Source organism: Falco punctatus (assembly GCF_963210335.1).
Source record: "Falco punctatus genome assembly, chromosome: 6".
Lineage (NCBI taxonomy): Eukaryota > Metazoa > Chordata > Aves > Falconiformes > Falconidae > Falco > Falco punctatus.
Genome location: NC_137585.1, coordinates 28,210,372 through 28,234,504, shown reverse-complemented (window position 1 = coordinate 28,234,504; position 24,133 = coordinate 28,210,372). Strand labels below are relative to the sequence as shown.

General features: G+C 41.5%; 1 protein-coding gene across 2 annotated transcripts in view; it reads left to right on the top strand.

Moving 5' to 3' along the window:
- The window catches only part of AGK (acylglycerol kinase), a 38,388-nt gene that overhangs the window by 13,774 nt on the left and 481 nt on the right, over window positions 1-24,133 (top strand). The window contains exons 4-14 of one of the 2 annotated variants that reach the window (XR_013928703.1): window positions 698-773; window positions 2,114-2,206; window positions 3,166-3,198; window positions 5,180-5,274; window positions 7,393-7,462; window positions 9,808-9,887; window positions 11,970-12,027; window positions 14,395-14,542; window positions 15,633-15,730; window positions 17,959-18,033; window positions 22,442-22,523. Coding sequence is in view for 1 of the 2 variants with exons in the window: in XM_080390878.1 (XP_080247004.1) it covers window positions 698-773; window positions 2,114-2,206; window positions 3,166-3,198; window positions 5,180-5,274; window positions 7,393-7,462; window positions 9,808-9,887; window positions 11,970-12,027; window positions 14,395-14,542; window positions 15,633-15,730; window positions 17,959-18,029; window positions 22,439-22,523 (907 nt within the window). In the remaining variant the exon portion in view is untranslated. Of the gene's footprint in view, window positions 1-697; window positions 774-2,113; window positions 2,207-3,165; window positions 3,199-5,179; window positions 5,275-7,392; window positions 7,463-9,807; window positions 9,888-11,969; window positions 12,028-14,394; window positions 14,543-15,632; window positions 15,731-17,958; window positions 18,034-22,438; window positions 22,524-24,133 lie in introns of both variants that reach the window. The other variant, XM_080390878.1, reaches the window with a different exon arrangement.

Here is a 24,133-nt window from a genome sequence, read left to right as displayed (position 1 = left end):
GGGGAGGGGCAGGGAGTTGTTAGTAGCAGTATGAAAGGAATAACAAATCTGACATGGAAGTGCTTGGACTTAGGTGCTTTTGTTCAAAAGACCCATGACTGGAAAATGCAAAGTGTTAATAAATTTAGTCTCTGACTTTTAGTCTCATGTTTCTACTTGTTGTAAGCAAATAATAGTTAATGGCATGATTATTTTATTATGCGGTTACAGGCAGAAAATGTATCAGTCCTATAAGAAAAGAAGGTCAGATAAAATTTTACTTCTAAACTTACTTAATAATATGTAACAGTAAATTTTTTTTTAAAAGAAAACATTTCTGAAAACCTAAATGGGCCTTCTCTGTGGTCTTAAAGCCTGGTGCTCTGTAAATCATTAATCTTCTAATAAATTTCTTTCTGGAGATCTTGATTTATTTTGTTGTGTTTTTAAAATTATTTTTGCAGAAAGCTAGATAACCTCTTCCACATTTATTAAAACTGCAACAAAAAAACTGACGTCTGAGATATAAGCCTAGAAATTTAATACATTTGAACCAAATGAGATCTCATCGTTCCTGACTGGCAGGTTGAGTGACTGATTGTGTAGATTGTATGCTTGTTTTTAAGTATATTTCTTCTTGTTACTCATTTGTTTCTTTCCTTTTTAATTTTTTTAGCCACCAGACTAATTAAATAGTTTTAACTCTTGTTATTTCTAGCAAAGCCAGGAACCTTTTTGAAAAGAATGCTGCTCCAATTTTGCACTTATCTGGCTTGGATGTAACTGTGGTTAAGGTAAGAACTGATAGGTTCTGCTAACGTAAGATACATTGTCTGCTCTGCTTTCTCCTTTTGAAGAACCGAAATTAATTTCTGGATGCATTTGAAATTCTCAATTGTCCTGTAGACATTTTGTGGGAAGAAATAAATACTGAGATATTAAGCTGGTACTTAATCTTTTTAATTCACAGTTAATTTACAAACTGCATACTGAATTTTTAATTTTCAGCTAAAGCAGTACACGTGCCTGTCTGTCTAAAGCAGCCCTTCTGTATTTCAAGTTTGAGAGAAAACTAAATATTCGAGTGCTGGCTAATGGTGCGTGCCCATCACTGTTGAAATTGTCAGTTGTGCCTGAACTTGCAGAATTCAAAAGTGAGGAATTTTGACGTGCAGTGGAACTGTTCAGATTAATTAAAAATAACCTTTTATTTTTGCACTGAAAATAACTCAGTGCATCCCCAAATAGTTCAACATTCCCATCACAAAAGCAGAACACCGAGTTCTAAACAGTGTGACTTAGCAGAGAGGTGGTCTTTGGAAAGAGAAGAACAAGTAAACATGAAGGGATTCTGATCTTTTTTTGCAGGTTTTTGAGGCTGTGGTATGTGGATTGGTTAATAGTCACTGTGTTCTAGCAGTGAAGTACTCTAATATGTCTCTTTCTGTCTTGGAATCTTTTTCACAAGGTTTAGTGTTAAAGTGCTGTTTTTATTAATGCCTTTATCTGATCATTGAAAATACATAGTCCCACCCTAAGAGAAAAAATTACTTCGCGAGACTAAAACCTGATGCTTTGTAGCTTCAGCCCAGGGCTGGCTCAGTAGCCAAGGCTGAGATGTCTCTATAAAAGACATTTGTTTTGCTGAAAACGGTCTTGATAGTTTAGACTAAAGTCAGCATACTCTCTATTGCTAAACCCATTATGAACAGCTTGCTGTTGAACATTAGCCTTTTTTGTAGCTGATGCTATGTTTCAGGAGACACTCTTGAGTACTTTGGCTGCTAAACATCTTGGGACTTTTTCTGCAAGAGCATGGTTTCCTTCTGGTTTTGTTTCAATGTAAAACCACCTAGAAATATGATTATTGCTGCAATATTCTAGATCTGTTGAATGAGATTAACTCTGATGTTTCATTTAGCCTTCGTGTGTGTGTTTGCTTGCACTCACTGTATTAGGCAGCAGACTTGTTTCATAAGTTGAAGAAATTTCAGTGAATGTAAGTGATATACAGTACTGCATGCTTATATGAGAATGACTGTTAAGCCAGTGGGTAGGTGATTTTTTTTTCTATAAAAGAGAAATTCTAGAAGTGGTCACTTGAATTCTCATGTTTCGATTTCTGTTTCTTCAGACTGATTATGAGGGACAAGCAAAAAAGCTGCTGGAATTAATGGAAAACACAGATCTGATCATTATTGCAGGAGGAGATGGCACAGTACAAGAGGTACTGCTGGAGCTTTGCCCTGGTTGTTGAGAATCAGAGTCAGGCTGAGTGACAAGTTTTGAGACTGTGTGATGTAGGAACATCACAACAACTTTTACTAGAGATTTGTCCATTTTAGTATCTGTGGCTTTAGTCAATGTTGTAATCTTCTGGGGACAAGAAGACTGTGCTAGTTGTTATTACTCTAAAAGTGATGGGGTGGGTGTGTGCAGGGGCATGTGACATAGCTATATTCCAGAATTTTATTCTAGAATGAGAAAACTATGTGGTGAGACATGATTCTAAATTTTTTTGTTTCTGTGTAATGTGGCTGTAATGGTTTAATTTTCAAAGTTCATTCCTATCTGTACTCCCCAAGAGGAATGCATATTTTGCTAAATGGGAATCAAATAATTTAAAAGTTATGTGGGAGTGATAACAAAGCATGGTATGTATTAAATAAATGCCTGTTGTCAAGATGATTAATGACAGGAGCAAACTACCAGCAGACCTGGGGGATACTCCATTTTTCAAGGAAGACTGTATTTTATTAAAGCATTTCCTGGAATGCTAACTACTGGCTTCATAAGGCAATGGCTAAATGAAATACAGTGACCTTAAGAGAGAGCAGTCAGAATACATCTGTAAGTTTCTGCTGGTCTTAGAATTGGTTTTATTGTTAATTGCACACTGACCACTGCTATTTTTGCGTTATGCAAAGCATTATTCAGTGTTAGAACATTTACACTGGCACTGGTGGTGGTGCCAGAATACACTCATGCACACTTACAACCCTGCCAAATCCACCATGTTTGCACACTGAACACGCCTCCTTTCCCATGTAAGCAACTGTAGCAGCTTCTGTAAGAGTAGCTGCTCCTTAAATCTTTTCCAGAGTAAATATGGGTATGAATTTTGTAGCTTTCTACTGTAACTGAAAAACAAAATTATCAGAGCTGAGAATTTCCTACATTTTTCAGGTCATAACTGGGCTTCTCCGCAGAGCAGATGAGGTAAGGAAGTATCATTCTTAAAATTTTGTGTATTTCTTAGAGGAAGTGTCTTGTGCATCCACTGTGATCTTTTGGCCTCAGGTGTCTTCTGCAGATTTGTTGCTTACTAATCTGAAGCCAGATTGCTGCCTAATGTCAGGCATGCTACTGTCCTGCAATTCTGCCCATTGTTCTTCATTCCCTTTCTCAGGGAGTGTAATGGCTCCCAAGCTACAGCTTTGAGAAGTTTCCAGCGTCAGAGCAGGGATTGTGGAGAAGCCAAATGCACAACTTTCAAAGACCCATGGACCAGCTGTGTATGCTGCTTTGTTTGGCAGACGCATCAGGCGAAAGTACATGTTTTTCTTGTATTTGTACAAGCTTGAAACTGAATTCAGTTATGGCCATGCTCCTATTGCTTGACAATTGCTTTGCCATTTTTTCTAGTGGTGAATATCTACCTATGCAGATGGCTGCAGAAAGCAAATGTTAACCTCTCAAGGTGGATCACTCTGAATGGAAATGAGAGAGATTTTTCTTTTTAAAGAGGGAGGACAGTATTATTGAAGAAAGGAGGGAATCATTGTTCCCAAAACCTTCTGGCCGGAGCTGGCAAAAACTCAATTAAATGATCCAGACAAGATTATGATGATACCCTTGGCAGCTAGAATTGTATCTGTTTAGGCAGTTGCTTTTGTCTGAATGTGACAAGAGAAACTCTGCAATGAAGCCAGTATTTTTAAAGGGGCGCTGGCTATATCAATTCTGAGACATTAGTTTTTTTAAATTTAATATTATTATAGTTGGCTCCTGAGACCTCTCTAACCTAAAGATACTGGGAGAAAAGTTTTTTTTCTTTTTAGAGGCTTTACTGGCTAGTTTTTCTTCTTTATTTTTTTTTAACTTATTATCTTGATGTAGCTTGGATTAATTTGCAGTGGCATAGAAAATTCTGCATTTGGCACTGTTTTGGGTGGAATATTGCATTGTAGTATTGCCACTGTGTCACTGTATGCCTTTGACCGGGGAATTCTTCTTGTCCTTCATAGTACTTTGTTCTAGGAGTAGAGATCTGCAGCTCAGCCCCCTTGCTCCCCTCTGCTTCCCTTTTTACTTGGGTATGTCATACTGCCATTGCCTGGGTAAGAAGAGCCTGTGCAAGGTATTCCAGAAATGCTGTTCCTGGCAGCCAGGGGAGCAGAGCGTGACTGCATGAGCTGCAAACAGCCTGTCACTGTAAGACTTCTACAGAAAATGAGGGAAGGGTGTTTGAGATGTGTTGAGACTTGCAGGTGACAACGAGATAGCAAGGGAGAACGGGTGGGCATGACGTGAGAGGCGCATTACTTAGTGCAGATTTGCAGTATCATGATGCTGACAACAGCAGTGCCCAGGAGGGAGATGGTGCATTGTGATATATGGTAGTTTACATTGATTTTCTGACATGCTTCAAGAAGCACAGTTTATTATGAGGTATGGTGCAATAACTTGCTCCTTCAACAAGCCCTTTTGCTAAACTGTAGTTCAGAAAAATAACATGGTCAATGACTTCTGAAAATTAGACCTTCTGCTGCTTCATGGTTTGGGTGCCAGAGGAATCAATTAATTTCCTTTCCTTAACTGAGAAGATCTCTTTGCCATGCAAGGTTACTCTGTCAGGGGGGTATTCCTGCAGTGGTAAATGAGATTCAGAGCTTGTGATGTTACCGTCAGTATTAAGAAAGATGGCAGATTGCTGACAGAATCCGTGCATTAGTTAGGACGTGGCTGCCAACCTGCATGTAGCAATGCTCCTAATGATTCCAGAGAGCTCCTTTGTACTCAGGTAGCAGTGGTGAGTTCACAGATTTAGATGCCGTGTTCTGAGCCATTATGTATTACTGCCTCATTTAAGGAAGTGCCTGGCTGCTTAGCACCAGAGGGGTGATATCAGACACAACTGTGATCTCCACACAGGAAGTTTCGTTTAGCTGATGTTAATTTACTCTCCTCATGTGTCCAGGCTGCCTTCAGTAAGATTCCTATAGGATTCATACCTCTTGGAAAGACTTCCACTTTGAGCCACACTCTCTACCCTGAGAGCACGAACCAAGTCCAGTAAGTATTATGTTTCCGAAAGGGGGCTTTTTTTTTTTTTTTTCATTTGTTTTCAAGGAGCAGCACTTCTCCGTAGCTTGATACTTTTCTGTTTCTTCTATGTTACATAGAAGTTGGCAGTCTCTGGGCAAAGCCTGGTGATTATCTGGACCTGCCTGAGCTAATGACTTCCAAAAACTGACTAAAAATTAAAAGAAAGACATGTATGTATTATTAGAACATTAGAACAATTTCTGTGGCTAATTTCTGTGTGGTTGTGTGATGCTCAGAGTTTAAAAAAACAAAGGGGGGGATTAAAAGGATCAAGCCTCTTGGGAATAGTCAGAAAGGATATGACAAGGATATAGCAACAATATGACAAAATAAAAGAAAAAGAAGTCCGCTTTCTATCCCTTCTCCAGCTTAAGAATTCTAGAAACCAGTCTGGATATAAACTGGTTAGCACCTGCAAAGTAAGGTGTACAAGAATATCTTTATGGGGAAGGTTGGATCTTATTACTGACTTTGGCAGGATATCTTGCCCAACCCTGTGATGAGACTGATGCTGGCAACTCTCCAACAGCCTGAATCTTACCTGTTGGGAGCTTGGATGTGATCCAGTCTGGCAGTATCTGTTGCTTGCATTTTGGTTGGTTGTAAGATTGTTTTGTTCACTCTAATGTAAAAAGGCTAGTCAACTAATCTTTCTCTTCCCCTCACTTCTTTTCAATTTTTCCCTTCCTCTCTTCCCATACTAATGAATATATTTCTCCTTGCTCCTGAAATCTCTTCTCTCTGGTTCTCCCAGTAACTCATTAACATTCTTCTTTGCGGAACCCTTGCTGGTATCCATCATACATAAAACCCACGAGCCAACTGGCATAACATCCTTCATTAAAACTACCAGAGTGCTTTGAAGCTCTGCAAGACGGACAAGGCTGTAATCAGCAGCTAAGATTAAAATAATAATTTATGTTTTCGTTCTAAAAAAGCTGTTTGAAATGAAGGATCTTCTTGTCCCAAGGAGCTGTGCAGGTGAGACTGCAGCATATTGATGAAGTTGAAAGGAATTTGGTCAATAGATTGCTTAACAACCCACACCAGTAACAGAACCTGGTTTAAGAAGTGCAGAAGTGATATTTTACAAAGAAATATTTGGGCTTTGGTTCCATCAGCACTATTATTACCTTTGGAGTGTAGGAATTGTAGAGATCTTACAGAAGGATAACAGTTTGGAGAAAAGAAGGGCTGAGGGAAAAACAGCTTCCTTCTCTGTTTCAGTATTCTAGTCCTGATGGAGCCAAGGGCAATCTCTCCTGCCAATTCACATGAATACTGGGCTGGATCTGAAAATTGCATTTAGTGTTGGTTTTCCTTTTTTTTTTACCTGTTTAGCTGAGACACTGGAAATACATGCAGTGGGGAATTTAGATTTTACCCAATTTTTAAAACAAGGAAGAGGTTTTGATGAAATAGATGCTTCGAAGTCTGAACATAGACATCTTTATGAACTTGAACAGTTTGGTTACAAAGTCTTTAGTGCTGCGCTTCATGGCTTGAAATGAGAAAGTGCCTTAGCTACTGTCCACAGCTTAGTGGAGACCGAAAACACATAAACACTGTTGATTGGTAGATTTATGTTGATTAAAAACTTCAAAACAAATTAACATAGCAAGGCAATTTAATCCCAGGCAAATTAATTAAGACCAGTCTCATGACCATCACCTTCTCTTCCAGGTTGCTATACTTGCCAACAGTAAAATAAAAATGTGGTTTGGGTCCTTAGTGTGTTAAGTATCCAGAACAGCAAGTAAGAGTTAACATGCGATCTGCCAGATTAGCTGAAGAAAGAGGAATCTCTGAAAAGCTTAGGCTGAGAACTTCCTTTTGCTTTTCAGGTCTTTTGCTGTTTGTTAGGATGCAGGCTTTGTCATATGTTGCAGGCACTTAGTTTGCTTTCTGATTTCAAGGAAGTGCAGCACTTGTCAGAGTTCCTTCCCTGGGGTTGTTGTGTTTGCTGCAAAAAAGCCCCACCTGGACTCGTAGTGGAGTGTGCTGAAAAACAATGTCATTTTAAAATTTACTGTTTTCCTTCCTTCCTGTTTGTTTTCCTTTGCTTCTTTCCTGTTTGTTTTGCAGACATATTACTAATGCTACACTGGCCATTTTGAAGGGAGAGACAGTTCCACTTGATGTCTTGCAGATCAAGGTAAAAGCATCTGCTTCTTTGGCACCCAACATTCCTAAACCTTTCCTGTTCTCGTGTTGTTCTGTTTATGTGGACTGCTTTTCCTCTGTGTAATGCTGTCATGAATTTTGGTTTATGGTATCAGTAGTTCTGGTGGCAGTCATGTCTCCACTGTATGCTATGACATCATCCTAAATGTTAAGAGATCACTTAAGCAAACCTGACACCCACAAATCCATGGGCCCTGATAGCATGCACCCCCAAGTGCTGAGGGAGCTGTCAGATGTTATTGCTGAGCCACTCAGCATCATCTTTGAAAGCTCATGGAGTAGAGGAGAGGTGCCTGAGGACTGGAGGAAAGCCAGTGTCACTCCAGCCTTCAAAAAAGGCAGGAAGGTGCACCCAGGAAACTACAGGCCAGTCAGCCTCACCTCTGTCCCTAGAAAGGTGATGGAGCAGCTCTTCCTGGAGGTCGTGTCTAAGCACGTGGAGGAATGTGGAGGAAAAGAGGGTTATCTGGGTAGGCAACATGGATTCACCAAGGGGAAATCGTGCCTCACCGACCTGATAGACTTCTGTGATGGAGCGAATGTCTGGCTAGGTGAGGGAAGAGTGGTAAATGCTGTCTGCCTTGACCTCAGCGAGGCCTTTGACACTGTCTCCCGTAGCATCCTCATAGGTAAGCTCAGGCAGTGTGGGTTGGATGAGTGGGCAGCGAGCTGGGCTGAGAACTGGCTGAATGGCAGAGCTCAGAGGGCTGTGACCAGCAGCACGGAGTCCAGCTGGGGGCCTGTAGCCAGTGGTGTTCCCCGGGGATCAGCACTGGGTCCGGTCCTGCTCAACTGACCATCAGTGACCTGGATGCAGGGACAGAGGGTGCCCTCAGCAAGTTTGCTGAAGACACAGAGCTGGGAGGAGCAGGTGATACAGGTGATACACCAGGGGCTGCGCTGCCATTCAGCGAGACCTGGACAGGCTGGAGAGTTGGGCAGAGAGGAACCTGATGGAGTTCACCAAAGGCAAGTGTAGGGTCCTGCCCCCGGGGAGGAACAGCCCCACGCACCAGCACAGGCTGGGGCTGACGTGCTGGGAGGCGGCTCTGCGGAGAAGGACCTGGGAGTCCTGGTGGACAGCAAGTTGCCCACGAGCCAGCCGTGTGCCCATGTGGCCAAGGTGGCCAGTGGGACCCCGGGGTGCATCAGGAGGAGCGTGGCCAGCAGGTGAGGGAGGTGATCCTGCCCCTCTGCTCTGCCCTGGTGGGGCCGCACCTGGAGTGCTGTGCCCAGTGCTGGGCTCCCCAGTTCAAGGGAGGCAGGGAACTGCTGGGGAGGGTCCAGCAGAGGGCTGCCAAGGTGATTAGGGGACTGGAGCATCTCCCTCGTGGGGAAAGGCTGAGAGAGCTGGGCCTGTGGAGCCTGGAGAGGAGAAGGCTGAGGGGATCCTATCAGTGTCTACTAATATCTCAAGGGCGAGTGCCAGGAGGATGGGGCCAGGCTCTTTTCAGTGGTGCCCAGCGACAGGGCAAGGGGCAACGGGCACAAATTTCGACACAGGAATTTCCATCTGAATATGAGGAAAAACTTCTTTACTTTGGGGATGGCAGAGCACTGGAAGAGGCTCCTCAGAGAGGCTGTGGGGTCTCCTTCTCTGGAGACATTCAAAACCTGCCTGGATGTGACTGTGCAACCTGCTGTGGGTGAGCCTGCCTCAGCAGGGGGTTGGACTAGATCTCCAGAGTTCCCTTCCAACCGTTCTGTGAAAACAGAGAAAACACTAGAATGCCTGAATTATCTTTTTTTGAGTCTCAGGAAGTATTGATGAATACAAAACTTGGTAACACTGCTCTTTCTGTAGAAATGGTGAGAGATAACAATAGCTGTCTGAGCTGATTTAATGCATTCGTATGTAATGTGGAGTTAATAGCTTTCTTTTACAACCTGAAAAATGTGAAATGGGAAAACCTTTGACTATACCTCATGTGTTTTTAAATATTATTTTTCTGTTATGTTGTAGAATGTACATTTCTGCAGTGAGAACCTAGTGTCACTGTTCAGAGTTCCTTGCTTTTGGCTGACAATATCCACAAAATGAAATGGCTGTTGTTGGGTGTGCAGTCAAACTCAGTCAATCTCTTCAAAACTTCACCTCTTATATTCCTTTCTGGGAGCAGATGGAATGTGTAATGCTTAAATTCTGCTTAGCTTTATTGCTGTTAGCTCTTTAGCATACCTCTTCTGTGAAGTTTCACTTTTGGGATTAATCAAAAATCAAGTTTTACATAGAAATGCTATTTTTCTAGCTGCAAAAACCAAAGTTGGGAGCAAGATAAGAGAAAGTAATTTCACAATGTGTATTTTTCTTTATAGGGGGAAAAGGAACAGCCTGTGTTTGCGGTGACTGGTTTAAGATGGGGATCTTACAGAGATGCAGGAGTTAAAGTTAGCAAGTAAGAGAATACTGTTTTTTGAAAGTGTACCTTTTTTTAGCATCTGTTGCCTGAAATTACATATCCCCTTTAAGTCTTTTCTGAGTGTAGGCATTTGACGGGCAGAGGCACCCACTCTTGTTAGGTCTCACATTACACACATGAGAGTGTAAGGCGTTTCAGCATTTTTGTCATTTGAAATAAAAACTTGGTGCTGACCTGTTCTTTTAAGTATTTACTTTCTGCTTGCCTTGTGGTGCTCACTTCTGGAACTTTATTCAGATTGTTTCAGTGGGAAAAGCTCTCCCTTGAGTAAAGTCTAAGTAAAGTAATTGGCCATTGTTTTTCATCAGCTGCCAATGAAAAGACACGCACAGACTCTGTAACTTAATTCCAACAAGGGATATCAGATGCAGTAGAAATGCCCTTCAGTTCCTGCCAGAAATGGCATGGACCGTGTTGTCTGATGACTGTTCTCTGAATGTTAAACTAATAATTGTTGGGCTTTCTCCAAATGGGCATTTAATATGCCTCTCACTGTCTGTGTATCAAATGACTAGCATTATCTGGTGAAGGAGCAGCAGGGCCAAAGCATTTCACTTCTCAAACTGTTATGGAGGAATTGTAGCACATGCCTCTGCTGCACAGTTATAAGGAAATACCATGTGGTTTGTGAATGAGCTGTCTTTGTCAGAAAGCAAGAGGTAGCAGACCTCTGGAATCTGTCAAGCAAATATTTGAGTAGGTTTGAGAAGTGATGTGGGATGGAGGACAGGCAGTAAATGGTCAGAGTGTTTGTCCTTGGGAAGCAAGGGACATACTTGGTAGCTTGTGTAGGTGCCGGTGTAGCTGTGTTGCAGGCCCACCTGCTAATTGCAGCCCCAAGATTAAGGAACTGCAATTCTCTTCCCTCAGCATTCTTACTAGCCTTCCTGCTCATACCCTAGTTTTTGCCTAGTGTCAGCCTTAACATCTCTTCCTGCAGCAGTTCCCTTTCCTAAGAGCCTTTTGGACTCAGTGCCAGAGGCACTTTTTGTACGTGGGGCAGCATGAACGTCCTCAAAACTGGTTCTCTTCCATGAATGTTTTTGAATGCACAGAAAATGAGTCTAGCTTGGAAAGCACTTCAGCCACAAATGAATGGGTGCTCAGTGTGCGCTTGGGACAAGAACCATGTGTGCTCGTCCTGTTTTTATACTTCTCCACTTTATCCACTTTTTGTCCCCATGAAAGATGGGTTATTGGGCTAAATAAACATTTTGTGTACTCCAGTACAACTGATCTTACACTGAAAAGAAGGCCCCTACTACAGAGAGTTAAGCCTTAAGCCACAGTTCCAGAAATTTGGCTTGATTGTCCCTCTGCTAAGCACTGTCCTGGTGGAGACATTGTGCTATATTATTATTTTTAAGATTTTATTAATTTTGCAGACAATTTCATGGCTTGATGGGAGTGGTGTGACAGTTGCATGCCTTAGTAGTTAATGATATACTTAGATCTGCAGTACTTTTGAGCTGGTGGTGGTTAGTATGCTTTGTTGACCTTCTTTGGTGGAAGACAAGTGATAAAAATGTGTGCCAAGCCTGCCTAAATATAGTCACATCTTTAGATTCTATACAGTGCTGTATGGCCGGCAGGATTTTTATTTTGTAAAACATTGATTTTGATCTGAGAATCCTTTGGGGCAAATGAATGTTTGCTGGCTCTGTTCTTTTGTCATTGAAGCTGTTGGTTTTTGTTTGTTTCCTCCAACCTCATCCTTTATTGCATATTGTGGAGATGCATCCTACCAACTGTTAGGCCACAGACTTTTAAATCATTCCCAGTTGTGTCACATAACTAGGTAAATTTCTGCTACTGAGATGTCACGCTGCCTGTAGTGAAGATTATATACTGCATTTTGGTGTTCTGTAACTCAGGAAAGGGATGTCACTGCTAAGCTGCTGGTGATGTGTAGAAATGATCTTGCAGTATCACAGAGCTAAAGGTTGTAGGGGAGCACTAACTTCAGTGGCAAACAAGTCTGAATTCATACAAGATTTCTCCCTTTCCCAGTATCAACCCCAAGATATCTAAGAAGTTCTGTTTGTGTTCTTTTTTCAGGTACTGGTACCTTGGGCCTCTGAAAACCAAAGCAGCTCACTTCTTCAGTACATTTAAGGTAAAGGGTAATTGTGAGCAAAGTGGGTTTGTAGTTGGGAAATGAAAAGGCTGACTATGCTTTGTATAATTTATCTGCAAGTTTTTGTGAAGGATTCTGGTAAAAATAAAAAATTGGAGTGAAGGTCGACTTGTTAATAAACCTACCAGTTGATAGACTTACCTTCCGAAGAGATGAAGGGAGAAGGAATACTTTAAAAAAGTAATTTTTTAACGAGGATCTGTTGCTGCAAGATCACCAGGGGGAGCCAGTAACCACTTTGAAAGGAGAGCAGTAGTGATGATGAAGGTAAACACTGAAGTGCTCTGTCACCTTTTCTCAACAGTTTTTCTAATATAACATTTCATTCTGATTTACTCATCTGACGGAAGTGTCTATAATTAGACTGCTCATGCACGTTGATAATCAGCCTTCCGTGTGTAGTAAATTTCACATGAAGATTAATAGCTTATATCTCACCTTAAATTTCTCTGTTGCTTAAAATTGATCCTGGAAAGATTAAAATTTGACCTGCATGAAAGGTGAGGTATTTTCATTCACATGCTTTTCCAGTTCTCTGAATGCATAAGTAGCCTCATGAAAGGCTGTGGAAATATCCAGGAGCTGGTACGGTGGGTCAGATAATGCAGTCCAGCCATGCCATCTGTGATAGTGCCAAAGCTTCCTTTATAGGAAGCTCCTGTAAAAGGGAGTTAAATTGTAATGTGTTTGCGAAAGATTTTATTTTATTTTATTTTGGTTCACCCCACCCCACACCACCCACCCCCATCCCCAGGATTATTATTCTGTATGCTGGCATTCTAGGTAGAAACCTGTTCTTCACTTCTCTCCAGCCCTTTTAGCCCCTTTCTCACTTTTATTGAGTCCTTAGCCTCAGTTAGTGGCAGTGATGGTGGATTTCACTGGTGAGCTATTCATTGTACATTTAAAAGATCTGTTTAACCTGCTGAAAGTTAAAGAGAATTGCCCACTTTTTCTGCTATTAAGATAGTAAAGTTTCTGCCTCGTCTCCCCTAATTGTGGTATTTGTTGCTTTATGTGCCTCTTATGTTACCATTTTGTTAATTTCTGTAAGAAATGGCTCCAGCATTCTGAGCTTAATCTTTTCCTGGCTTGTCTTTGCTACTGTGCACCCAATCTTTTCCGGTTTTGCTGTAGTTGTCCTTTGAAGCAGGATGACCTGTAGCTGTAAACAGTGTAAGGGGGAAGAGCTCACCTCTGATATTAGCAGGGGCATTGTCATGAGTGTTATCATCTCTTCTAAAATATACAGGCTTAAATAATCACAGCATTACTGCTTTTCCTTTTAATCATTAATACTTATTGTTTGTATTGCCCTTACTGGTACAACCTCTGTTTTTCCTGTTTAGTATGTAAGTATGATAACGGAGTCTTTCCTTGCTCACAGAGGTGTGAAGTGAATTAGCTTAACCACCTGTGCTATATGACCTAAAACTACTTCTGAAGTTTTGTGCATAGAAAAATAATTGCATTTAGTACATGTGGCCTCTTGGCTGGATTGTTTTAGTATATACATTTAAAAAGCAATCATATAGGACTTATGAAGGGAATAATATTTTGAGCATTTCAAAACTTAATTTTAAAACAAAATGAGAGGAAATAAACTTTGTCAGCTTCTGAAAATATTTCAGGAGCTAAGGTTCTTCTGTAGCCCATCAGTTTCTGGCACTGAAATCTGAAATATCATTGAGAATAATGTGTTACTTTTTTTTTTTCTTTTTTTCCCCTCAGATGCTTAATAAAGCTCACCTGACTTGCCTTAAGACCTGTTGTATTGCTGTCTATAAGCAGCTGACTATAAGGTCAGATCTTGATTGTTTGAGTTGTTGGAGAACAAAGGCCTGCTGGGTTTTAGTGCCCCTTGGCTGCACGCAGCACTGTAGTCTTTGTTTGCACTAGACCCTGCTGTGCAGTTGCTCTTTGAGGTTGTCTTTGTGCCATGCAGAAACCAATTATGCTTTCAAACATTAATGTTGACCTTGCTGGTTTTGGTTGTTCCCTCCAGCAAGAAGCAGCTGTATCACCCTGCCACACAGCAACAGCAAAGAAAACATCCCCCTCTATAAGCAGAGGGGGAAATACCTCACTCCTGTAGGGGGAAGGAGTAGGTTAATAGACTTGGGAACCGTGGGTAATCTTTTTCAAGCTGCAAAAGCATTCGCTCTCATACGAATCTGGAGGCTGGAGAATCATGAAATAGGCCGAGCTGATGGTGGGATCTGGGTAGCTCTGCAGGAGTACTTGGGAGCACAGAATAAATAGGCTAAAGAGCTAAACAGAATAAACAGGTAGGTGCTAAACGAAAGGCCCTTTATCTTCTGTCTTTCCTTTCCATGTAAATCCAAGGAATGGCCTCAGAAGCATCAGGCTGCTCTCATGTATCTGGGTCCAACCGAGAGACCTCCAGAAGAGCCAGAGGAGAAACCTTCCAGACCTCCTTTGTATGTGAGGCTTTACAGACGACTTCGGTTATACTGGTCATCTCCTCCAAAAGGTGTGTGTGTTTTGGCATAAACTCACAGGCAGGCTTTACTCCTCTAATAGGTCAGAGGGGAGTGTTTTTCTGCTTTACTTCTCTGCTCTCTCATTTTTATGTTATTATTACTTACCTATTAAAACTGTGACTTTGTTACCGTGTTATTGGCCAGAAGAGGAGCAGTGTAGTCCTGCCAGTGTTTGTGGTCTTATAAACAAAAGTGCATTTGTAAAGAATCCAGGGCATTCCCTGGGGTCACAGTTGCTTGCCGTTGCTATGGAAGCCTCCGCAGGTGATACTTGGCACTTATGGGTGAGCTTCTTGAAATCTTCCTCCTGCAGAACGGCTTCTTTGTGAGCTGGGGAGAGAGGAGCAGCCCTTGTTTTGCAGGATGGGGGGAGCTGCTGACACGGAGCAACAAATGTTACTTAAAATAGAACGATAAAACTTGGGCCATGCAGAAGCCTTAGGTTTCTCTTAGTACATTAAATTTCTTTGTGTCCCATAAATTTTCTTCGCTGTACTCTGTGAGCCTCTCTTAGGTTGGCTTGTTAGCTCGGCAGTGCATGTGGCAGACTCCAGAAGGAAGGGGAGCGTGTATTTTGCGCAGTCTGGTGTTATGCAAAGCACTTCTCATTCCTTCTTGGCTAGCAGAGGTGATTTAGACAGAAACACGAACTATATGAGAACTGGACTGTGGAGTTTCCTCCTATAGAAAATACGTGTTACCACAGCATCCTGAAGATTAGATTCCTGGTTTTTTGGTAGCAGTGCTTCGTATGTTTTCTGAATGTTCCTGTAATACATCAATCAAGGAGATCTGTTAATCCTTGGCCGTGAGGACTCACAGGGCTGCCATGTAATGTACTTGATAGTCTTTCCTGCTACTGTGTGAGTGCTGGTGGTATTTTTTTTTCTTCCCTTCAGTACTGCCAAACTCTCTTTTCCTTTCTTAAGATTTTGATCTTTGAAAGAAACAAAGCTAGTGATCACAATGGGTCAGAGTGATATTTGTGGCTGGCATTGACGTTTTGTGCTTCATAGTAGTGCAAAGATGATCTGTGTAATTAAATTCCACTTAATGGTATGTTCTCTTCTTGATTTGCAGAAATCCCTGAGGATGTAACCCCAAAAGACTGGGAAGAATTGATGCTATCCACCATTGAGCTTTCCATTGCAACTCGCAACAGGCAGCTTGATCTGACAGTAAGACTGTAGTATAACTGGATTCCAAATGCTGCCTGCCCACACAGTTTTCCTTTCTTGCTAAACTCCCTTGCGTCTATATAAATAAAACTTACTACTACATGGGCAAGGAGGGGCCCATGACTGAATCCAGAAATGGGCAAATTTCAGAGACAGTGCAAAAGCACTGAAGACCCACATGAAACTGGGATGCAGTGGGATTTTATGCAATGAGAAGGTTTCACTAGCCAAACAGAAGTTTTAGGATTGCCCAGGAGAAAACAAAGCATCAAAATAGGTGCCCCTTTCCTTCTTGACCTGTGGGATTCTGAGTGATTCTGTTTTATCAGCTGGTGCTGGAAGGAAGCTGAGCCTGAATGTCTGGAATTGTGGCTTTTTCTCTTTCTTTCAGTTTGCAGAGCAGAGAGCAAAAAAGAACTGGGACTAGAGAAAGAATGGGGGCTACAGTGAGTTGAAGGACAGGAAATGCAGGTGGTTGTGGAAAAGTAGAACCAAGAGAGCAAGGGAACTGTTCCTGTCATAACCTTCTTGGCATGCTCATGCTGTTCATTTGCTGGTTCAAAACCTGTCTTTAGCTTATGTCTGTGTTTTGGTGCAATTTTATTGCTGTGAAAGCTATTTGGATAGATGCCAGTCTTTAATTTTACTGGAAAATGCTAACAGTGGTCCTGTACCAGTGAGCGCTCTTCATGTCTTCCTCAAGCCTGCAGGACACCACTGCCACTACACCCAGATTAACAGGAGGTATTGAATTTACTGCAACATGTTTCGTGTTAAGAATTTAGGGTCTTTAAGAACCTGAAAATTTGTGTTATATTGATACGTTGTCTTTGTAGGATCAGACAAAAAAAAAATTCAGGCAAATCTAGTCTTAAAATTTACACCTGTTTTCTCCTTAGTATGTGCCACATAAATCTTAATTTCTTCTTCATCATTGGCTTATGATTTGGACCATTAGTGTCCTAGTAATGGTAGAAGCTAGATGAAGGCTAGTATTTGGGGTTTTGGTAGTTTCTAGATGGCATTTGAACAGAACAGTTTTGGTCACTGATCTGGATTGGAGTCAGTGATGTAAAGTAAAAACAGACCTACCAAGAACTGAAAAAGTATCTCATTGCCACAGACCATGTCTTTGTGGTTTTTCTTCTCCTTTATGCCTTCAAGGTGCACTTTAATACTGGTATTGAACAAAGAAGTGATGTAGGGTTCTCAGGTTGTCTTGCATAGCCTAGAGAAATGGACAAGTTTATGTTAGGGCAGTTGTGCTTTTGCTTCTAGATCTGGAGGTATCTTGATACTGCATCTTTTTTTCTACAAATACGGACCCCTTATAACTGCTTTTAACTCCCACTGTTGAAGCCATTGTCCTTGTAGCTATCAAAACTGAACAACAGCTCTCTTGAATCGATACCAGGGCATATCTGCTTAGTGCTGTCAGCCACTCCTGTCTTTCTGTCTCACCTCAGATTCATGCTTAGGCTGCTCTATGGAAGAGAAGCCAATAAAGCCATACAGGAGCAGCTCAGACAGTGCCAAGCCTACCTCTGCAGATACAGCAAAGAAATAAAACAAGTTATACTAATAGATGCATTCATTTTTACTTTTGTCATTTTGATTGCATCTGCACTAGGACTTTTGCCAGGACAGAAATGTTTAAAAAAAAAAAAGAAAAGAAAGGAATTGCATCTTAATCAAAGTTGCTTTCCCAGCAAAAGCTTTGCTGTATGCTTGGTTTAAGGGCAGGCTGTAAATAGAGAAAAAGCCAAGTAAGGAGTTTAAAGGAATGATATCAAGAACACTTTGACTTTCGCTTTATATTGTTTAAGATTCTTTTACTGTGTATTTGGTGGCCAAATGTTGCATCACTGTACTCTCGTTTAAATTCATGAAAGACCCATTGATCAGAAATCTTTGTGTGCAGCAGTAAACCCAAGTGATCTGCTATTACTGTCTTTAATAAGTGTGTGAAATGTAACAAGAAGCCAAATGTGTGAGTTGTTATTTTACTTCTCGTGGTATTTATTGTTGAACGGTCATCAATGAGAAATTACTATCTATAATTTATAATTCGAATCTCGAGAGTGGAAAAAAGCATGAAATGCAGAAATGCATCTTCTGCCTCATTTTGTTGGACAAAGAGCTGGGCATTGTGTGAACATATTGCATTATCGTGGGTGTGGCATTTTGAAATGTTAACTGCTTGATTTCTGAATCTGTTTTTTGCATAGCGCACTGAAGACTTCATGGATATTTGCATTGAAGCAGATACTGTCAGCAAAGGACAGTTTATAAGCAGAGGGTGAGTATTGGAGGGCTGCGAAAAGATGACAGAATCTCTGTATGAGTTGGAACGCTGAGAAAGATGCTGCTTTTTTTATGTTCTTGTGCTGCAAAATTTAGAAGCAGAGACTGAAAGGACACCAGGCAGTAATACTTCATTGTTTTTAATTTATTTTTATTAATTTTATATATTAATAATGTATAAATTATTAATAATATATATTTAAAAATCAGGGAATTACTGATTTTGTTCTTTAAAATTCTTCCTAATTTTCTCATTCTGGAAACCAGGCAGAGCTGTCTAGTTGGAGTTCTTCCTAGATTCTGAGTTTGCTATACCTTCTGTCTTTTCCCCCATTGCTATTGATCAATGCTACTTGGATGATACTGTCATAACCGAGTTACAGACAGCTGTACAGACTTTTCCCCAGAATCTTTCCGCCCTTGCTGCTCAGTGGATTGGGAAGCAGGTCACAGAGCTGATATGTTTGTACTAGTGGTACCTGGAGTTTTTGAACTGATTAGGCAGGCCCTGCTTCTAAGTGAAGAGTGCTTGGCTCAGTAACTGTTGTGAGTAATTAGATCTGAGCTGGAAGAACTTCTGGAAGATGTGAATTTAAACAGGGACTTTAAGCAAATGTATTGGTGCAGCTTGTACACGGAGCAAGAAAGCTGCAGGTATGAAGCAGCAGCATGTAGAGAAGTGAACATGTGCTTTCTTTGCGCTTGGAATGTTGTCTTGTAGTGCACTTGTTCCTCCTGCTCTCACCAGACACAAATCTGAGCTGCTTCTTCGAGCTTCTCTGTGCAGTCCAACTACCAAATACATTGCAGCACCAGATTTTCCTACTAAATCCAAGAGTGCTCTTGTGCATGGGACGTTTTTATTTGCTAATACTATTTTCTAGTCTTAGGGCTCCCTCTAGTGAAATCTATGGAAAAATTTCAACGCAGTTCTACCTGCTTGTCATCACCCTAGTAATTCCTGCGTGTATGTCTTGTTTATGATCTAACAGCAGCAGCGAGCCCCTTATTTGGGCAGTCTACGAGTCTTAGTAGGTATAGGATCTTCTGACCTATGCATATACGGGTAGGTCAGGTTACCACTTGCAACTACTTTTAAATTACATGAGCCATGTGGACCATAGATTGCTTGGGACTGAAATCTTTGCTTTGAAGGCCACAGAAGGAGAGGAGGAGGAGATTTTCCCATTAGCAGCAAGAGGAATCTAACCTCTTAAAGGAGAGAGACAAAGGAGATGCTGTACTGGGTTCTTGGACACTTTGCTAGCAGAAAAATTGTAGATGAATTTGTGTGATTTAAGGGAGGGGTATTTGATTGTACACCCACTGTAAAGGATGTCTCCCGTGAGGACTGGACATGTTTCACACAGTAGTATGTCACATTTTCTGTCTGCAATTACACTGTCATGCAGAAAAAGCCTCTGATGAGAGTTAACGTGCCCTGCTGGCTAGAGCTAATTAGAGGCAGTACTGAAAGCTTTGAGCTGCTGTTCAAGCAAAATTCAAAGAAACAAGCTCTTTTGATTAAATAGTGCGCAAAAGTCTGTAAGTAACAAAGAAAGAGGGCTGCATGGGGTGGAGGAACAGTGGGAGGGACTGGTTAGTCCTACAGAGAGGAATCAGAACAGAAAAAAAATGTACCCTGTTTTTGCAAGGCAAAACTCAGGGTGTTCAGAGGAGGTCTTCACTGCACAATGCCCTTTGCCAGCTAGGTTTGAATTCAGCCCATTATCAGAGGCTTCCCAGTGCTTAGCACCAGCAGGGTTTGTCTTTGGAAATGCGTGAAGAAGCTCTTTCTTTTTTCTTCTTTTTTAATGCATGGTTCTAAACTGCACCAGAATTTGGGGGGTTGAAAAGTTTTTTAGGGAAAATACCTTACCAGTGCAGATACCAAGGGTTTTTTACATTGAAGAGGGCACTGACACAAGCTGATCAGAACTGATGGATCACGCAGACACACAGAGGAAACCACATATCCAGCGGGAAATGACCATGCAGGCTCAGGTGGGGGGTGGGGGTGGGGTGGGGGGAGCTGTCAGGGAGTGCATCAGTGCTGTAGGGCAGCTGTAGTTGGATTTCAAAGAAAGGGGTAGGTCCTCTCAGGCGTATAAAAGTGCCCTCTGGCTGTGGATCAGATTTGTGTGAACAAGAGCATCTGCAGCAGGGGTAGAGCTGATGTTTAAGATAGGATGGGGGAAGAGCGGGTGGCTACACTGCAGTGCTTACTAAGAAGTGCTGGAGGGAGGGAGAATGAGGATGGGAAGTGGAGCACCGGTAATGCACATCCTGGTAGCCAGCTTAGATTCTGTGTATGAAAGTATGGAGAGCTGTCACTCCAGGGCATGAATACAGTTACCAGCTACAGTGCAGAAGACTGGGGGTGGGGGGGTGGGGGGGTTGGTTAGAAGTCTTACCGTGAATCATTTAACATCGGCCACTTTTGAGAAAAAAAAAAACTAGATTAAATTTGTGTCTTATCTACAGTAGGTGCTGTGGTTCTCTCTCTGCCTGTGTTTTTGTGGTTCAGCATATGGAGTGGGATAAAACAATTTAAACTGTTGGTGTTTGGCTTTGGTCCTCCTCCTGTTTCACTTTCCAGTATTGTTTTGAGTAAGAAGCAGAATGAAGTGGAAATGATTTCTGATCCTTTTATATTGGGTCACTAGAGAAGCAATCAACTGCAAGTGGAGATGTGTGTGTTTGCTTCTACCAGCATTCTCCTTTGACTGATCTTTAGTTCCATGTCTTGTCTCTTTTGAGCTTACCTCGACCCCATAATTGCACCTATATAGAGATTCATTCACCTCTGTGTATCAAAAAAATCTTGCTCACCAGAGTGCAATATCTAGGACTTCGTATGTTAAACTTTGAGCAGATTAAACTGGGGAATTAAAGTGGGGAATCTTGATGCTTGTTTGTACAACTGTATAAACTGACAGTATTGCATGCCATCAATGATTTATAACATATATTGCCAGGAGGATGTTTTAATTCCCTCACATTCACTCATTAATCTTTTAGTATATACATATTTGATTAAAAACAAACTTTCCACAGTTAGTATTGCTTCTGTCCTTCCTGCCCTTTCCTTTTGGTATCTTAGCTTTTCTTCCTTTGTCTTTGATTATCATCTGTTTCAACCCTCTCTTCTCATGTTCTTCCTCAAACATTTTCTGTGATTTTAAGAGTTGCTTGCATTCCTCAGGGCATGGAAGTATGGGTTTGGTGTATGGGGAGCTTTTGACATGTTTTTGTGATTTCTTTTCCTGGGCAATATTTAAATACACTCTTCTTTCGTATCAATCTACAGAACATACAGAAAGGGTGAGGACAGCTGGCATTGACTGTCAGAGCAATATCTGCGATAATTCTGCCATGCTTAAGAGCTGTGATATATTAATGCTGTAACTCTCTGCTGCCCCTTTTGCTATTTGTGTGTTGCTGTCTGTCTGGAGAGAGGCCCAAACTGAGGGGTTACTGCTTGGGGTGTGGGGTACCCTTTGTCAAAGGTCAGCCAAAAGGTTGTGTGTGTTTCCAGTCAGGAGGCCAGAGGTAGGTCACTGTACCCAAGACCTCATGCTTACTCTGAACATGTTGGGAAAAGGAATTGCAATGTGTTATTCTTTAACAGTTGATCCAGTGACAGGACAGAAATGTAAGTCTTGAAAAAGACCACGTGGCACTTGTACCACCAGCTTTCTAGGACAGACAGCTGCCTTCTGTGTGCTCTCATTTGACATCCACAGAAGTAGGAAAGTGGCACTGCTCTAAGTGCAGTATGTAAGAATCAATCTCACAGGCACCAGAAGAGGGGGGGGTAATTGATAAAAAAGGATATATTATTTGGAGTGGGTAAAACTATGACGTTCTGGGAGTTTCTTCACAAGCGTGGTATAAAAGCAGCTGGTAAACATTGTGCTGACTGGTGTTGATGTAAGAGGGGGGATTTGTTTGTTTGTTAATGGTAATTCAGTGGTTCAATGTAATTCTATCAGCTTTTTTGCCTTAGGGCTCTTTAAATTGCTGGTAAATTATGATGGTGCATGGGATATGAGGAGGTGGTGGTCACTGCAGGAATTGTGCTGTTCAGCATGTAAGTGAGAAGTGGAAAACTGTGCTGTATGTTCAAATATACAAAACTGTATGTTCAAATATGTTCAGTGCGCCTCAGAGCAGAAGCTGGTTGGAGGCTGTCAGTGCATACTCGTGTGTATTGACTGCAGCAGAAGAGGAAATGTCTTTTACTTTCTCACACTTAAACCTACAAATATTTGTATATATACATAACCTCTAAGTTTACTGAATGCAGAGTGATTTACCAACCCACAATGACATGTCATCCCTAAAGATAGCTGTTTCCGAGAGAAACATCTCCTTATCTTACCTCTTTTTTGATTTGAACAGAAGTCAAAAAATGCGTGATCCACATATGTGCCCTGAAGGGAGTCAGTGCATCCAGGCCAGCAGATGCATCTTGCAACTTCCAGAGGTGAGAAGCTGAGGGAGCTTGAAAACTATTACTTTATTTCCTCATACCAGTTGATGCTGCATATTAAGAAATCCCTGCTCCAAATCTGGGAGGTTGATTACACTGCCAGGGAGACACTCAGTTGCTCCGTGCAGTGCTAAGCCCCTGGCCAGGAGATGCACAATAGAATTTCCCAAGTGGTCTGTAAACAAGAGAGGGAGCTTCATCCTGCCAGTAAATAGTGGCAGACCTCTTATGTACACAGTGGTGGTGGGTGTAAAGGGTCTCTTACTTAGGGGTATTGCATGTACACACCTTCTCCTTAGTATTGAAGATGTGTACATTTTACTCTAGAAGGGATTATGCTATACAGAAGAAGATAAATATTAGAAGCTTTATGGTGACCAAGGAGGGTGAGACAAGGCAGTGGGGCTTAGATCACTACAGGAAAGTATCTCAAAACTTTGAGCAGATGAGGCTGAAAAAGAAGCCAAAATCTGTGTGTCTGCCTATGTAATTTAGATTAGTCTTTTGTTGCCTGTTAGAAAGAGGAGGCTGTTATTGCGGCCTTGAGGAGGATTATTTGTTTTTACAAAGATATGATCTATCATTCAGCAAAATAATTCTGTATTAAGGGAGAACAGAATGTGCCAAGAAGTGAAAAAATCTGTTGTTACCAAGTAAAAATCATGAATTACGATGTCGTGATTAGCCAGCATTCTAATACTTGCATCAAACTCGTATCGTGGCAATTTCTTGATTCCAGAAGCCCAGCACTCCAGAGTATTCTATGTACAGCTGAGCCATAAGTAAGGATTGTGGTATAAAATGAGCTGTTCATACTGCAGCTGCTGCTGAGATCTTCAGAGTTACGTGTGCATGGCACAAAGCAGTGCTGTTTCACTCCATGACATAGCTCTGATGAATGCAGCTCAGATGAGTCTCACCAGCTTTGAGAGAAGCGGGGCATGTTGATCCAGGTGGACTGCTGTACCTCTTAACTTCCAGAACCTATACTATTTTCTCTAATCTGTGCTGTTCTGGTATACAGGTTCACTTGCAGCATCTATGTAACATAGCCCTACCCTGAGTCAAGTGCATGCAAAGCAGTCACCAGATTTCTTTAGGTAAAGTCAACCTGCCATTTTGATGAATGTTTTTAATCATTGGTGACTTTATCAGTTAAAGAAAATGCTAAAGAACATTCTACTGCTGAGTAATTCCTGAGCCATGAATTACTTTGCATCTCACGTTTCAGATCAATATAGTAAAACAATACCAAGAGGTGTCTGTAGCATGGATTTACTAGGACTTATTTAACAGGCACTCCTGCAGATTAGCTTGTGTCACCACTGGCAGACCAAGATCTAGGTGCATGGAATTGTAGTTCCAATAGCAAGGAATCCTTCAGTATAAACAATGTGGGCCATTAAAGCTTCCTGGCATTTGATTATCATCAATTAGCAACTAAGTGAGGTAACATCTTATGCAGCAGACTCTTGGTATATTACATGCAGTGAAGGATAGCTCTCACTGTGGTGTTGAGACCACATAGGCTGGAAGGCACAGAGAGGAGGTCATCTTGGTTAATAGTATGTTTGATGTTTAGCCCTGATCAGCACTGTTATCTG